This window comes from Delphinapterus leucas, chromosome 14, assembly GCF_059928025.1.
Source record: "Delphinapterus leucas isolate spDelLeu-1000000601 "Yukka" chromosome 14, BTC_Dleu_Yukka2, whole genome shotgun sequence".
Classification (NCBI taxonomy): domain Eukaryota; kingdom Metazoa; phylum Chordata; class Mammalia; order Artiodactyla; family Monodontidae; genus Delphinapterus; species Delphinapterus leucas.
In genome coordinates, this window is record NC_143142.1 from 8221084 (window position 1) to 8235231 (window position 14148).

General features: G+C 49.9%; 1 protein-coding gene across 5 annotated transcripts in view; it reads left to right on the top strand.

Moving 5' to 3' along the window:
* CAMKK2 (calcium/calmodulin dependent protein kinase kinase 2) overlaps positions 1–14148 on the top strand; it is a 65212-nt gene that overhangs the window by 28440 nt on the left and 22624 nt on the right. For 3 of the 5 annotated variants that reach the window (XM_089894468.1, XM_089894471.1, XM_022597828.2), the window contains exons 8-14: positions 3833–3854; positions 3983–4071; positions 5167–5366; positions 6119–6172; positions 8402–8475; positions 8563–8650; positions 9991–10119. In XM_089894468.1, the coding sequence (XP_089750594.1) occupies positions 3833–3854; positions 3983–4071; positions 5167–5366; positions 6119–6172; positions 8402–8475; positions 8563–8650; positions 9991–10119 (656 nt within the window). The remainder of the gene's footprint in view (positions 1–3832; positions 3855–3982; positions 4072–5166; positions 5367–6118; positions 6173–8401; positions 8476–8562; positions 8651–9990; positions 10120–14148) is intronic. The other 2 variants (XM_089894469.1, XM_089894470.1) reach the window with 1 other exon arrangement.

The following is a 14148-nucleotide window of genomic DNA, read 5'->3' on the forward strand; positions in this document are numbered from 1 at the left end:
GGATCTTCCCAGACCAGGGCTCAAACCCGTGTCCCCTGCATTGGCAGGCAAACTCTCAACCACTACGCCACCAGGGAAGCCCTCTCTGTGTTTTTTTTGCTGAATCACCCAAGAGTAAAAGTAGCAGACGTCTTGACACTTCAGCCCCTAAACATTTTGGCCTGCATCTCCTACATGATCACAATAATCCTACCGTTATTGCACCTGGAAAAGTTAATGCCAGTTCCTTAAGAGCATCTAGTGTGCAGGCCATATTCCAACTTTAGAACTTTAAAAACCTTCCTTTAGAAACATTTTAGAAGGTACACATGAACAACATCAGATATGATAACTTTAAAAAACTGTGAAACATTCGTATAATAAAAATATGAACATCACAGAATCATAATTTCTCAAAATGTGGTACCAACACCACTTTAAGTATATGAGATGATTTTAGGTGGTATTTGGACCAACATTTAAAAAATGTTTTAGGTTTAATTTATCATTGCATAGGAAAAACTATAACCAGCACACTAAACTCATGATTTCCTGGATATTATTACCCGGGATAAGGCTAAAAGTTTTAACACTAAGTCAATTTAAAGAAAAGTGTGAAATAAACAATAGTTTACATGGTATATAAATATGGCCAGATTATAAAAATGGTAGGCAAATGAGTGGAGTTTGGGGAAATATAAAAGAAATCATAAAATGTGAAAGATAATTTTTGGCCCAGAATGGCATCCCCAGCGTAATTTGCTCGCTTGGGGCCCCAGACCTGACACTGAATGGCTTTGGGCTGTTTCTGAGGAGATGGGTCGTTCTTTCAACAAACATTACAGTTTGTCAGGCCCTGTTCTAGGCTCTTCAAGGAATGAAACTCAAGCCCCCCACCCCACCCCCGCTCCCTCAGGGCACTTCATTGCTCTGGTGAGGATGGACAGACACACTCAGACCTAAGTATTAGGCATCGGCTTCCAAGGTGACAATATCATGGGAAGAAGCTAACCTGAGCAGGGTCACGGGAGTCAGGAGCTCCAGGTTGGGGAATTGGGAAACAGAGTGGCTCCTCGAGATGCCTCACTGAGGTGACATTTGTGCAGGACAGTGGAGACCAGATGGCAGAGGACATTTCACACCATTGTAAAACTTTTCCTTTTACTCTGAGCGAGAAGGGAGCCCCTTGAGGGTTTTGAGCCGAGGAGTTGAATGAGCGTGTAAAGAACGTGACCCAAGCCTCAAAGAAGAGTTTCCTAAGCCATTTGGACCAGGCGCCTTCATGGACAGAGTTTTTCACTTCTTGAGGTGGCAGTTTGGGAAGGAGCCATGCGATTTTGGTATGTGATTCCAGCGGTTTTGAAAAAAATCCCGACACTGTTATTTTTTAGTTTCCAGCCACAGCTGTGTGTGGTGAGGACAGACAGGGCAGTCTGTGAAGCCAGGTTGCAGGTATCAGCAAGGGTTCTGCAACTGCAGGCCTGACCCTCAAAGGGTAGAGAATACGACTGGTATTTCTTGGGGTTAAAAACTTTGCACCACTGCTCGGCTCCAGGAGCGGTTAAACTGTAAGTGACTGAAAATAGACCTGTTTCAACAGGCCAGCTTCCCTCATGCCAACCGAGTTATAGTGCTTGGGAGGAAGCACAGAAATTCATGAAGCAGCTCTTGAAAGTTAAGTTTACATAACCAAGGTGGGAAAGAGAGAGCTGAGGGGACCAGCGCTCCTGTCGGTGGAAGCCTTACCTTCAGCGCCATTACTTTTGCTTCTAACCACAGCCTGAAGCCACAACAGATTTCCCCTAACTACGGTTTGGCCAACACTGGTTGATGAACGTGAAAACAGGGTGGGGCCCTGGGGGAGTTAAGTTCCTTTTCAGGTCAGAATCTTTAAGCCCTCTTTTTGTCTGAGGAGCTGGCTCTTTCCCCTTGGCCACCTCAGCCCTTGGACAACCTTTGAAACAACCCTTCTTCCATAAGAAGCTCCAATGTGGGTAGATGCTTCCAGAAAACAGACAATTCCAAAGTCATTCTCCACTGGATTTTGAAATCCACTGTGCTGTTTTTTTCATTTCCTAAGGTACAGCTTCATATTCCCAGTTATATTTGTACAAGCAGAACAAAATTAAAATAACTACACCACATGACCCAGCAATGCCACTCCTAAGTATATACCCCAAAGAATTGAAAACAGATAGCCACACAAATACTTAACATGTAAGTTCATAGCAGCGTTATTCATAATAGCCAAAATGTGGAAATAACCTAAATATCCATCAGTTGATGAATGGATAAACAAAATGTGGCATATCCACACCATGGAATATTATACAGCCACAAAAAGGAACAAAGTACTGATACATGCTACAACATGGATGAACCTTGAGAACATGCTAAGTGAAAAAGCCAGTTACCAAAGGTTGCATATTGTATGAGTCCACGTATATGAAATGTACAGAATAGGCAAATCTATGGAAACAGAAAGCGGATTAGTGGTTGCCAGGGGGCTAGGGGGAGGCACAGAGTTTCTTTTTAGGGGCTGAAAATGTTCTGGAAGTAGAGGCGATGCTTTCACTGGAGGCAGTGGAATACTAAATGCCACTGAATCATGCATTTTAAAATAGTTTAACGTTCTGAAAATTTCACCTCAACTTTTAGAAATGCAAAAAATAACCCACCCCCCCAACAGCAAAAAAAAACTGTGCATTCCCTGAATATGATTTATGTAATACTTGATGGTTTGGGGGCGGTCCCCACATACACAGGGCTGGGAGGAAGCTGTCAGGGAGTGAGGCATTTGTATGTCGCACATGACTGTGAGTCAAGAAGGGCCCATTTAGGAGGAATAGGATGAGTTGGCCTTTGAGGTGGTGGGGAGATCTCCATCCCCCACCTCTAGCTCCAAGTCTTGGTTTGGATTGAGAATCACAGGAAAGGGTTTGAGGGCCAGCTGACCACAGAGTGCTGAAGAGTTGGAACAATGTTCTCCTTTTTATTTATTTATTTTTGGCTGCGTTGGGTCTTTGTTGTGGTGCGCGGGCTTCTCATTGTGGTGGCTTCTCTTGTTGCAGAGCACGGGCTCTAGGCACGCGGACATCAGTAGTTGCAGCACGCAGGCTCAGTAGTTGTGGCACACAGGCTTAGTTGCTCCGTGGCATATGAGATCTTCCTGGACCAGGGATCGAACCCGTGTCCCCTGCATTGGCAGGTGGATTCTTAACCACTGCACCACCAGGGAAGTCCTATCCAACAATTCTTGATGTAGCCTGGCAGCTTGGAAAATGTGAGAGGGGTCATCAAAACCTCTTCTTGCTGTTTCTTGAATTGAAACTTTGCTAGGGTTCAGAAGTCCCCTAGGGCTACTTCTTTGTGCCTAAGTAAATTGATGTTTGGGTTGTGTCCCCTTAGACCTGTTCTGTGGCATAAGGTGGCTCAGGACTTGGATGTGAGTGAGAGGACATAGTTTAGCATCAGTTAGATCCCTGGGAGACGCCCCCACCCCCCAGGTATGAGAGGAAGATGAAAGGAGTCCAGGAGCCGCCCCCACCTGTCTCGGGTCTTCCTGCTTTGTTTTCTCTGGTAGAGGGTCCTCAGCTGTTTGAGGACTAGAAGTACTGCCAGGCTGGGGTCCCAGGGATACCAGAAATCTCTGACTCCTAGCCTCCTCATGGGAACTTAGAAAAGCAGAACCTTCCATGGTTTTGGTTCAGTGGACTGTTCCTCGCCCCAGCCCCAATGTTAGTTTCAGTGCTTCTTGGTGTTTCTAGGGGTGGTTGGGAGTTGGGGAGGAGGGGGAGGAAGATGGATTTCCAAATTTCCAGTGTAACCATTCACCCCCTTCTCTATCCTACAGTGTTTGAACTGGTCAACCAAGGGTGAGTGTCCCCATTCCCAGCAGGTGTGATGCTTGAAGCTTCTTGAGCTGCAAAGCTGAGTGAGGTGGTGAGAGAGGGCAAAGGCCAGCGTGTCTGGTTTGCTTTTCATGCATGTATCGACTTTTCAGGCCTGTGATGGAAGTGCCCACCCTCAAACCGCTCTCTGAAGACCAGGCCCGTTTCTATTTCCAGGATCTGATCAAAGGCATCGAGTATTGTAAGTGGGGCCTGTGGGAGGACTGTCACCCAGGGAGTGCTTAGCATTTCCAGGTAGTGGATGGAAGGTGGAGGGTTTCTTATTTCCCTCCCGGAGCACAGGGAGGTGTGCGGGAAGAACTGTCTGAGCTGCAGAGAGACCTGCTGGGGCCATGCCCCCTGCGAGCAGAAACCCTTCTTCCTGCCACACAGAAAAATTAAGAGCAATAGTGTTAGTGACTGTTTATCCAGCACTTTCTATGTGTCCCAGGCACTGTTAAGTGCCTTGCATCTTCCCTTATTCCCAACAACCCTGGGATCCTTTTAATCTCCTGGAACCTTAGTTCCTCATCTGTAAAATGGGAATAAAATATCTCTCGCCAGGTCAGCAATCCACCAGGACATCAGTAGTTCTGACTGGCAGGGTGTCCTTTCTGCCTCTGCTTGTTAAACATGTTGACTCATACCCTTTGCCTATTACATAGGATTGTTGTGAGATTGAAAGGGGGTGAACGGGAAGCACTTAACACAGGGCAAGGCCTCAGACTGGGCATTCAGCAAAGTCAGCTGCTGCTCCTATTACCAATGTCATTATTTCATCATCACCCTAGAAGTGCGGTTGGGTCTTCCAAGCCATGGGACTGTCCTCTCCCATGAGCCGACATCCAGGCAGGAGCAGTTAGCCAAGTCCTCAGTCCTGTTGTGCTTCACACTTCAGATTGACCTGCTCCAGTCATTGTTGGTTTGGTGTTCAGGTCGAGTGGTGGCATTAGTAAATGAAAAGATGTTTGTCACAAGTCTTGAGGCTTCTAGCTGGGAGCCAAGCTCAACAAAAACTCTCCACACACACATGACTTAGACTGTAGCAGGCAGTTACCAATTGCTGTTGGCAGTCAGTGTTTCACTCCTCACTTTGGAGGATGGGACAGCTGCCTTAGAGACACTCCCCTTATCTTTCAGAGCTGTGGGTGTTCAGCAGGTTTGAGAGGGGAAGGCTGGGAAGGGCCTTGGACCCTGGGAGAATGGAGAGGTTCCTGCCTGTGTCTCTGAGCTGTGTGGGCCACATGGAGCTCCTCACGTGGTTTTCCTTCCCCCCTCTCTCCCATCCCGCCCCCAGTACACTACCAGAAGATCATCCACCGGGACATCAAACCTTCCAACCTGCTGGTTGGAGAAGATGGGCACGTCAAGATTGCGGACTTTGGCGTGAGCAACGAGTTTAAGGGCAGCGATGCCCTCCTCTCTAACACCGTGGGCACTCCCGCCTTCATGGCGCCTGAGTCGCTCTCAGAGACCCGGAAGATCTTCTCTGGGAAGGTAGGTTTGGCCCTGCCTGCAATGAGGAGTTCTGCCTGTGTTATGGTCCTTTCAGCTGTAAGTGACAAAAACCCAACTCACTGGCTTAAGCAGTGAATCCATTGGACCATGTGAATGAGGAGCGGGGTGTGTTTGTTTTCAGGCTTGGCTAGATACAGGGATTCAAAGAGGAATCCATCTCTCCATCTCTTAGCTCTGTTTTCCTTTTTTTAAAAAAAATTTTGTCTGCACCACGTGGCACACGGGATCTTACTTCCCCGGCCAGGGATGAACCTGTGCCCCCTGCAGTGGAAGCGTGGAGTCTTAACCACTGGACCACCAGCGAAGTCCCCTCAGCTCTGTTTTCCTGAATTGGTTTCCTCCCTGGGTGGATGGTCATCAGCAGCTCCAGACTACTTTCTACCAGTTTACCAGCCTCAATTAGAAAGAGCTTTTTTTTTTTTATGAAGAGCTCCAGTGAAAATCCTGGGATTGGCTCTGATTGGCCCAATGTGGGTCATGTGCCCATCCTTGAACTAATCACTGTGCCTGGGGGAAGTGTTGCTCTCATTGGCCAGGCCTGGGTCCTGTGCCCACCCAGAGGCATGGGGTTTGGGGAGCAGGAATAGTCTCACCCAAACTCCCATGGACTGAGCAGTCAAGAAGACGTGGTTCCCCAAAGAAAAGCTGAAGGATTGGATGCTGGACAGGTGAAAGCATTAGACGCCCTTTACTGCCCCTTGGCCCCTCACACGGAGCTCTTTGTCTTGCAGGCGCTGGATGTTTGGGCCATGGGTGTGACGCTGTACTGCTTTGTGTTTGGCCAGGTAACAGGGTGGGGTGTCCTGTATCCTGGGTGTTGTGGGTTGCCCCCTTGGATTAATAGTTATCTCTCCTTGCAGGGAGATGGAACTTATTCACTTAGAAAGTTATTTCATTTTATTTCCACCATTAGATCTGAATATGAAAAAAGATGCCTTTCCAGATATACATAGCTATATATGATAGTCATATGTGTGACAAAACGAGCTGTTAAAACAGAAGGATTGGCAGAGGCTCTAGAGGTTGTAAATACAGTAGTTGATGAATTTAGGGCAAGGACAGCAAATGTGCCACCTCTACCCTCTCCTAAACTGCAGATAGGCATCACTAATCAATAACGGCACTCTTTCTTCCTGAGCCTGGTACTGCTTTGATGTTCTTCTCAACAGTGTTCCTAGAAGCTGTTGTTGGAGGAATAGAATTGGAATGGAAGTTAAAACCTGTTTGGCATCATTGATTTAGGGAGTGCTGTTTTGTCTTCTTTCTGTTGTTGTTCTTTTGTTGTTTTTATATAACTGACATTTAGGGGCTTCTATTTTAAACTCTGAAGTTCAGGTTGATTATGTGAGGATTATTCCTTTTCATGACCCTGTACTCCTATTGAGGAAAGCTTAAGAAACTAGTCCCATGAGGAAGTAAAGGAGTTTATAATCTCCTTCCCCCACCCAACATTTGATGAGAACATTTTCGATCATATAGCCAAGTTGTTAAGAATTGTACCTCCTTACATACACTTCAGAGTGCAGTCATTAGCTAGAGCTCACTCTTGGTGGTTTTCATTTTTTTCTTTGGGGGTAAAATTTACATATCATGGAACATACAGATCTTAAGTGTACTATTTAATGAGTTCTGTCAAATTGATACACCTGCGCAATCCAAACTCTTATCTTGTTACTGCTCTTAATGAAATCATTTTCCTCGGACAGGAGTGGACCAGGTCACTTTCTGTGACCTCTTCCAACCTTCTGAGCACCCCACATAAAGGTTTCTTTTTCCAGAACAATCCCTGAGCTCCTCCTGGGTCAGGCCCTCCACCAAGTGAAAGCATCAACTTGTCACCCAGGGGTGGTGCATGAACGGGCTTCTTAGTCAGCCTGGTCTAGGCTTTGCGCTTCCCAGGACACGGCACCTCTCTGAGCTTCTGGTTTTTTCTCTTCTGTAAAATGAGAATCATATTTACTATTTTTTATGGCTTCTGAGAGGATCAACAGAAATAATTCAAGCATTCATTAATTCAGCAGGTATTTATCGAGCCCCTACTTCGTGCCAGGGATGTTCCTGGGCACTAGGTGTCAGCAGTGAGCAAGACAGACAAAACTCTCTGTCCTCTTGGAGCTGATGTTCCAGTGCAGGAGTTAAACAGTGGACAAATTCTTTTTTTTTTAACATCTTTATTGGAGTATAATTGCTTTACAATGGTGTGTTAGTTTCTGCTTTATAACAAAGTGAGTCAGCTGTACATATACATATATCCCGATATCTCTTTCTTCTTGCGTATCCCTCCCTCCCACCCTCTCTTTCTTTTCTTTCTGGCCGCACCATGTGATATGCGGATCTTAGTTCCCCGACCAGGGATTGAACCTGTGTCCCCTGCAGTGGAAGCGTGGAATCCTAACCACTGGACCGCCAGGGAAGTCCCCAAATACATATGTAATATAATGTCAGGGGGAGGTGCTATGATGAGAAATCACATGGAGGTGGAGGGGGTGTCTGTTTTAGACAGGAGCTCCGGAAGGCCCCCCTGAGCGGGTGAGCTTTGATCAGACACCTGAAGGATGGGAGAAAACAAGCCACGCAGATGTTTGTGGGAAGAACATTCCGGGCAGAGGTAACAGCCAAATGAAATGTTGGTGCTGAGAAACCTCAGTACAGGGCCTGGTCCAGGCTAAGCCCTCACAAATCACAGCTGCTGCTGCTTTGTCTTTTGTACTGTTCTTTGTATTATTATTATTGTTCAACTGGCAGGTGGGTGAAAAGAGTGTTTGCTTTTGTATAAGTTGGTAAGTTAAAGCACAGCTACAGAGGAAAGCCAGTGTGGTTAGGAAGGCTCCAGCCCTTCTGGAAAGACAGTCCTGGTCCTTTTAGATCTTTGGGGAATGGGATCTGCTTTGTCCCTGGATTGGGCCACTGGGCTGTCTCTTTCTCTGCTGCAACCTGTGTGGAATGCTGCCTGCCCTTGCAGGACAGATGTGCCAGCCATTGATGGCCACCCTGTCCCTGACCTCTCTTTGCAGTGCCCATTCATGGATGAGCGGATCATGTGTTTACACAGTAAGATCAAGAGTCAGGCCCTGGAATTTCCAGATCAGTGAGTATTGTCCGTCTACCCCAAGTTGCCTTTTCTCTCCGAGCCCTTGATGACGTCCTCCACCCCTAATGTATCTCCCATCCCCAGGCCTGACATAGCCGAGGACTTGAAGGACCTGATCACCCGCATGTTGGACAAGAACCCCGAGTTGAGGATCGTGGTGCCTGAGATCAAGGTACCTGGGGGCCGCTGCTGCCCCTTGGGGCATGTGCTGGAGGCTCAGCCTGTGTCCTCTGCTTGGAATTGTCTGGCTCAACCCTGCCTCGGTCAGGCCCCACACCCTCTGTTTACAGCACTGCGTCCTTCTTGGCACCACTGCCCTCCCATGTCCTGGGGCCTCTGGGGTGCTGGGGGCTTGTGGGGGAGGATTTGGGACTCGTGTTCACTGTGATTGTGGAAGTGGGATCCGCTGCCAGCTGAGGAGCTAGCGCTTGCTCCAATTGGCTTGGGCTGATGGCATCCACCCTCCCTAGACTGGACCAGACCAGGTTTCTGTGTGCTCCAGTGTGTGGCTGCTGCAATCCTGGGGTCTTTTTTTTTTTTTTGCGGTACGTGGGCCTCTCACTGTTGTGGCCTCTCCCGTTGCGGAGCACAGGCTCCGGACGCGCATGCTCAGCAGCCATGGCTCATGGGCTTAGTTGCTCCGCGGCATGTGGGATCTTCCCGGACAGGGGCACGAACCTGTGTCCCCTGCATCGGCAGGCGGACTCTCAACCACTGCGCCACCAGGGAAGCCCCTGGGGTCTTTTCTTAGACCCTGCCTGTCCCTTTGAGAAAGTACAGTTGGGGTGGGAGGAAGTTAGTGAGCAATTTGACCCCCCACCTCTGACCCCGGCCTGCTGAATTCCACTCTGTTGCAGAAAGCACTGTTAGAAGAGATCCCTATCCACCCCCTACAACCCTGCCAATGCCACGTGCACACACATGGATCTTTAAGAAATCTAGAGATTTGCTTCGGGAACTCCTAGGCATCTCAGCTAACTAGCAGTTGAAGAGGGGGCAGCCCAGAAGGTTACAGATAAGGGCTTGGACCCCAGGGGCAGGTGGTTGGGGGGCAGACCTCTGCCTGGGTCCTCTCCTGATTGTATCCTTCCCCGTGCCACCCCATGCCTCTGTTTCCCTTTCTGTGAAATGGGGAGGATGCTGCCTGCTCTGAGCTGAGCCTTCCAGGCATCAGGGAGAGTTGCTGAGGAGTGATGGGTGCTCCTCAGACAACCGTGCAACGCAGATGGCGAATTCCAGGCTCTTCTGCCGAGACCTGGGGCCAGATGGCGAATCCAGCCCGGCTCACGTTCTGGCCTCGTAGCTTCCTCCCATTGTCTGTCCTTCGTCTGTTTCACATTTCCTCCCACCTCGCTCGCCCCCCAGCCTCTGCCTGGCTTGCCTGCTCTCTTGCATGCCTGACCTCAGGCCACTGCCTCTCCCCTCCCGCGTCCCCTCCCTGGCTCCGCTCATAGGCAGGGTTCCTGGGAGCCAGTTGTGCCCGCCCCTCACCCCTCCTGTCATTCGTTGAAGCTGCACCCCTGGGTCACGAGGCATGGGGCGGAGCCACTGCCATCAGAGGATGAGAACTGCACGCTGGTCGAGGTGACAGAAGAGGAGGTGGAGAATTCGGTCAAACACATACCCAGCCTGGCAACCGTGGTAAGGTGGGGCAAACCACTGCCTGAGAGCAGGGACAGAGAGCCCGCCGCAGGCCAGCGAGGATGAGCTGGAACTTGGGCGGGCCACTAAGAAGTAGACGTTGGGCCTGAGCGTCAGGGGATGGCCGGGTCTGCCCCTCACCTACAGCTACCAGCCTCTGGGCCTTGGTCACAAGTCAGGCCAGGTGGCCCCTGCGTCTTCTAGTGCGAGCTCTGTCTACAGCCGGGTCCGAGGTTACTGTAGACAAAGGTAGCCCCTCTCTAAGGATTGTACTGCCCCTTCTGGAATTCCTGCTTTCAGAGCGTGTCAGGGGAGCAGGAGGGGAAGGACCAGGGCAGGTGCCCAGGGTGGCAGCTGGAGCCGAGGTCTCCAAGACGGGCTCCCCACTGGCTGGGTCTTCAGTCCCCAGAGCAGACGACTGAGCTCGTCTCATCTCTGCCCTGTGGGCAGCTGCCAGGGCTAGAGGCAGGGCCTCCACTTCCCGTGCCTCAGAAAGCTCTTCCCAACTCCTGGGACCCCTTTTATGGCCTTACATTTGGGTCCTGACCCAGGAAGAAAGAGCTAGAATTGGAGTCCTCAGGCCTAACCTCGAAGACTCAGGGAATCACCCACTTGCCAAGCCTCTGCCCAGAGGGTGTGTGGCTCCAGGAGGGAGACCAGGACCCTCAGGGCCCTGGGGCCCAGGCTGCAGTCCTAGGGGCAGAATCCGGTGGGCTGCCCCACCGTGGCCACCTCGGGAGTCCCGGGTGTGTTTGGCCAGCGTCAGCCCCAGCAGGCAGGCAGGGCCCTGGGCTCTGGGAGGGGAGGCTCTGCCATGTCCAGCCTCGAGTGACCCCCCCCCGCTTTAGGAGCCCCCAGTGCTGGCTCCTTTGCTCCCAGCTTTGCACCTCACCCTCTGCTTCCCCACACACTTTCTCTCTCCCCCCAAAACCTGAGCCCCCGGGTGGGGCATCCATTCACATCTTCCTCCTCCTCCCCAGCCAGTGGCCTCTGCACGGTCTTTGCTGTTGAACACTCACCCACACACACCCCCTCCTTCTCATCCACCCGCTCGCTGCACCCACGTCCCGAGCCTGCCGTGGGGAAGGCAGCTGACGTGGGGCTCCCAGCGTCCACCCCGGGTTATTCTATTCCTGGTTGTGGGTATTCTTGGGAGAAGGCGTCTGACCCTAGAGGTCTGAAATAGGCGTTGATTATTCAGGAAACACTTCTTGAACACTGAGTGGTTTCCCCAGGCCTGTGTTGGGAGCAGGGGATACAGAGATGAATACAACAAACATGGTGCCTGCAGACGCTGGGCAAAGAACCAACAAATAAATTATGCAAGTAACAGAGGGGCTGCAAGGGGTACGCCTAAGAGGGGAATGCAGCCCAGGTGATGGATTGGAGGAGGCCTCTTGGAAGATGCACGCTGAGAGGATGGCGGGGTGTTAATCAGGCCGAGAGAGGGTAAAGGGCAAGGGCATTCCTGGAAAAGGGAACAGCAAACGCAGTGATCCTCTGGTGGGATCATGTCCATGAGAAACCTCAAGAAAGCCAGGGTGGCTGAAGCAGGGCAAAGAAGGGAGGGTGGCGTGAAGCTGGACGGGAGGTGGGGCCAGGCCACACAAGGCCTGAGGCCACAGCAGAGGTTTAAGTCTTGGTCCCAAGAGGTTTGATTCAGGGGAGCGGCATGATCATTATTGGCCTTGGGAAGGTCCCACGTGGAGAATGGACTGTGGGGGGGCAGGGAGGAAGTGAGGGCTTCAGCAGCTGTCTGAGAAGGAGGGGCTGGAGCGGGGAGGCCCAGGCCCCCTCCTGGCACCCAGGGTGTGCCGGGCACGGGGTTACAGAGGTGAACAAGGGACAGTGCCAGCTCTCATGGGGCTCCCGGCCTCATAAGGAAGATGGATCTGGAAAGAAAGAATCACTCTCCTGTACCATCACACGGTGACAGGCCAGCGGGTAGAGGAGCAGGCGTGGCAGGCGCCAGAGGGCAGGAGCCCCTTTCGCTGGGTCCTGAGGACTGGGGAGGCCAGTCTCACCGGGGGGATGGTGCCTGCACAGGCTCAGAGGAAACAGGCCCTGTGTTCCAGGAACCACAGAGCTCGGGCCTTGGCAAGGGAGGGACCTTGAGTGCTTGCCAAGGGGCACAGCCTTCATTCTCTAGCTCAGCGTTTCTCTTTTCTTTCTTTTTTTTTTTTTTTTTAAATTGAGGTAGAATTCATGTAACATAAAAGTAACCACTTAAAGTGAACAATACGGTGGCATGTAGTACATTTACAATATTGTGCAACCATCACCTCTGTAGTTCTGAAACATTCTCATCATCCTGAAAGAAACCCCCGTACCTGTGAGCACTCGCTCTCTGTTCTCCCCTCCCTCCAGCCCCTGGCATCCATTAGTCTGTTTTCTGTCTCTATAGATTTGCCTATCCTGGACATTTCATATAAATGGAGTCATACAGTATGTGATTTTTTGTGCTTGGTTTCTTTCACTCAGCATAATGTTTTCAAGGTTCATCCACATTGTAGCCAGTCATTCCTTTCTAGGGCTGAAAAGTATTCCATTGTATGGCTAGAGCACATTTTGCTTATCCATTCATCAGTTGATGGACATTTGGGTGTCTCCACCTTTTAGTGGTTTTTTAAACACTTTTTTTTTTCTTTTTTAGCAGCAAACCCTTTAAAAGAAAAATCCGCAAGCTCAGTCAGTACATGAAACAGCTTGAAGAGGCATCATGCTCTGCTTGGAAGGAGGCCAGAGCCTTACAGGGTGTTGAGGCCACTTCCTTGAAAATTCCTTCATGAAATACAGCAGGCAAAAGCATCACCATGAACCTTCCATGACTCCCTGACTGGTAACAGGATAAGTTCCAAACTCCTATGGGTGAGAGATACCAAGTCAGGGAGTAAGGGAATCAGATCTGGGTTTCAGAAAGGATGGGCTGAAGGGAAGACTGGAAGGCAGAGGAGGGAAGCTGAGCAGTGGCTGAGGGACGTGATGGAGGGATATTACCTTTTCCCCAAAGATCCCCTCCTCTGGCAGGTGTTTCCCAGCCAAGCTGTGGACCCAGTCTGTCTTAGGGTGGATGGGGGGGGACACCAAAGTGTTCCCACTCATGACAGTGGACATGCCAGCTCCCAGTGCCTCTCAGACTTAAAAAAAGGACTTTCGGGACCTCTGACCTCTCTTGCCCTCACACCACACCAGCCCGTGGACTGGCCACCCTCAGTGTCCTGGGATGTTTCCTCAGCTCCTTAGACTGAGACAGATGTTTCTCATCCTCAGCTAAAATGCAGCCCCCTGAGAAACTGGTACCATTTTGTATTGTTAGTGGGACTGTAAAAAACTGTGTAGCCACTGTAGAAAACAGTCTGGCAGCTCCTAAAAATGTTAAACATAGAGTTACCAAACGATCCAAGAATTCCACTCCTAGGTGTACACCCAAGAGAAACGAAAACATTTTGTGTGGAAAGTGTCCACACAAAAACTTGTACACAAATTGTTCATAGCAGCATTAGTCACAATAGCCCCAAAGTGGAAACAGTCCAAAGGATGAATGAATAAACAAAATGTGGCATATACACACAAAGGATTATTACCAGGCCATAAAAAGGAATAAAGCAATGATTCGTGCTGCAGCGTGGATGGACCTTGAAAACATGCTGAGTGAAAGAAGCCAGACCCCAAAGGCCACGTACTGAATGATTCCATTTATATGAAATGAGAATAGACAAACCCATAGAGACAGAAAGTGGATTGGTGGTTGCCAGGGGCTGGAGGGGAGGAGGAATGGGGACTGACTGCGAATGGGTACTGGGTTTCTTTTCGGGGTGATGTAAATGTTCTGAAATTAGACAGTGGTGATGTGAATATGCTAAAAACCGTTGAATTGTACACTTTAAAATGGAGACTTTTTTGCTGTGTGAATTACATTTCAGTTAAAAGTGCAGTGACTCCCATCCCCCTCCCAGGATTATACCTGGGAAGCAATAGTTGGTTACTTGTTGCGTTGGTTGTAGATGGCTTTCACCAAAAATAAAGGCC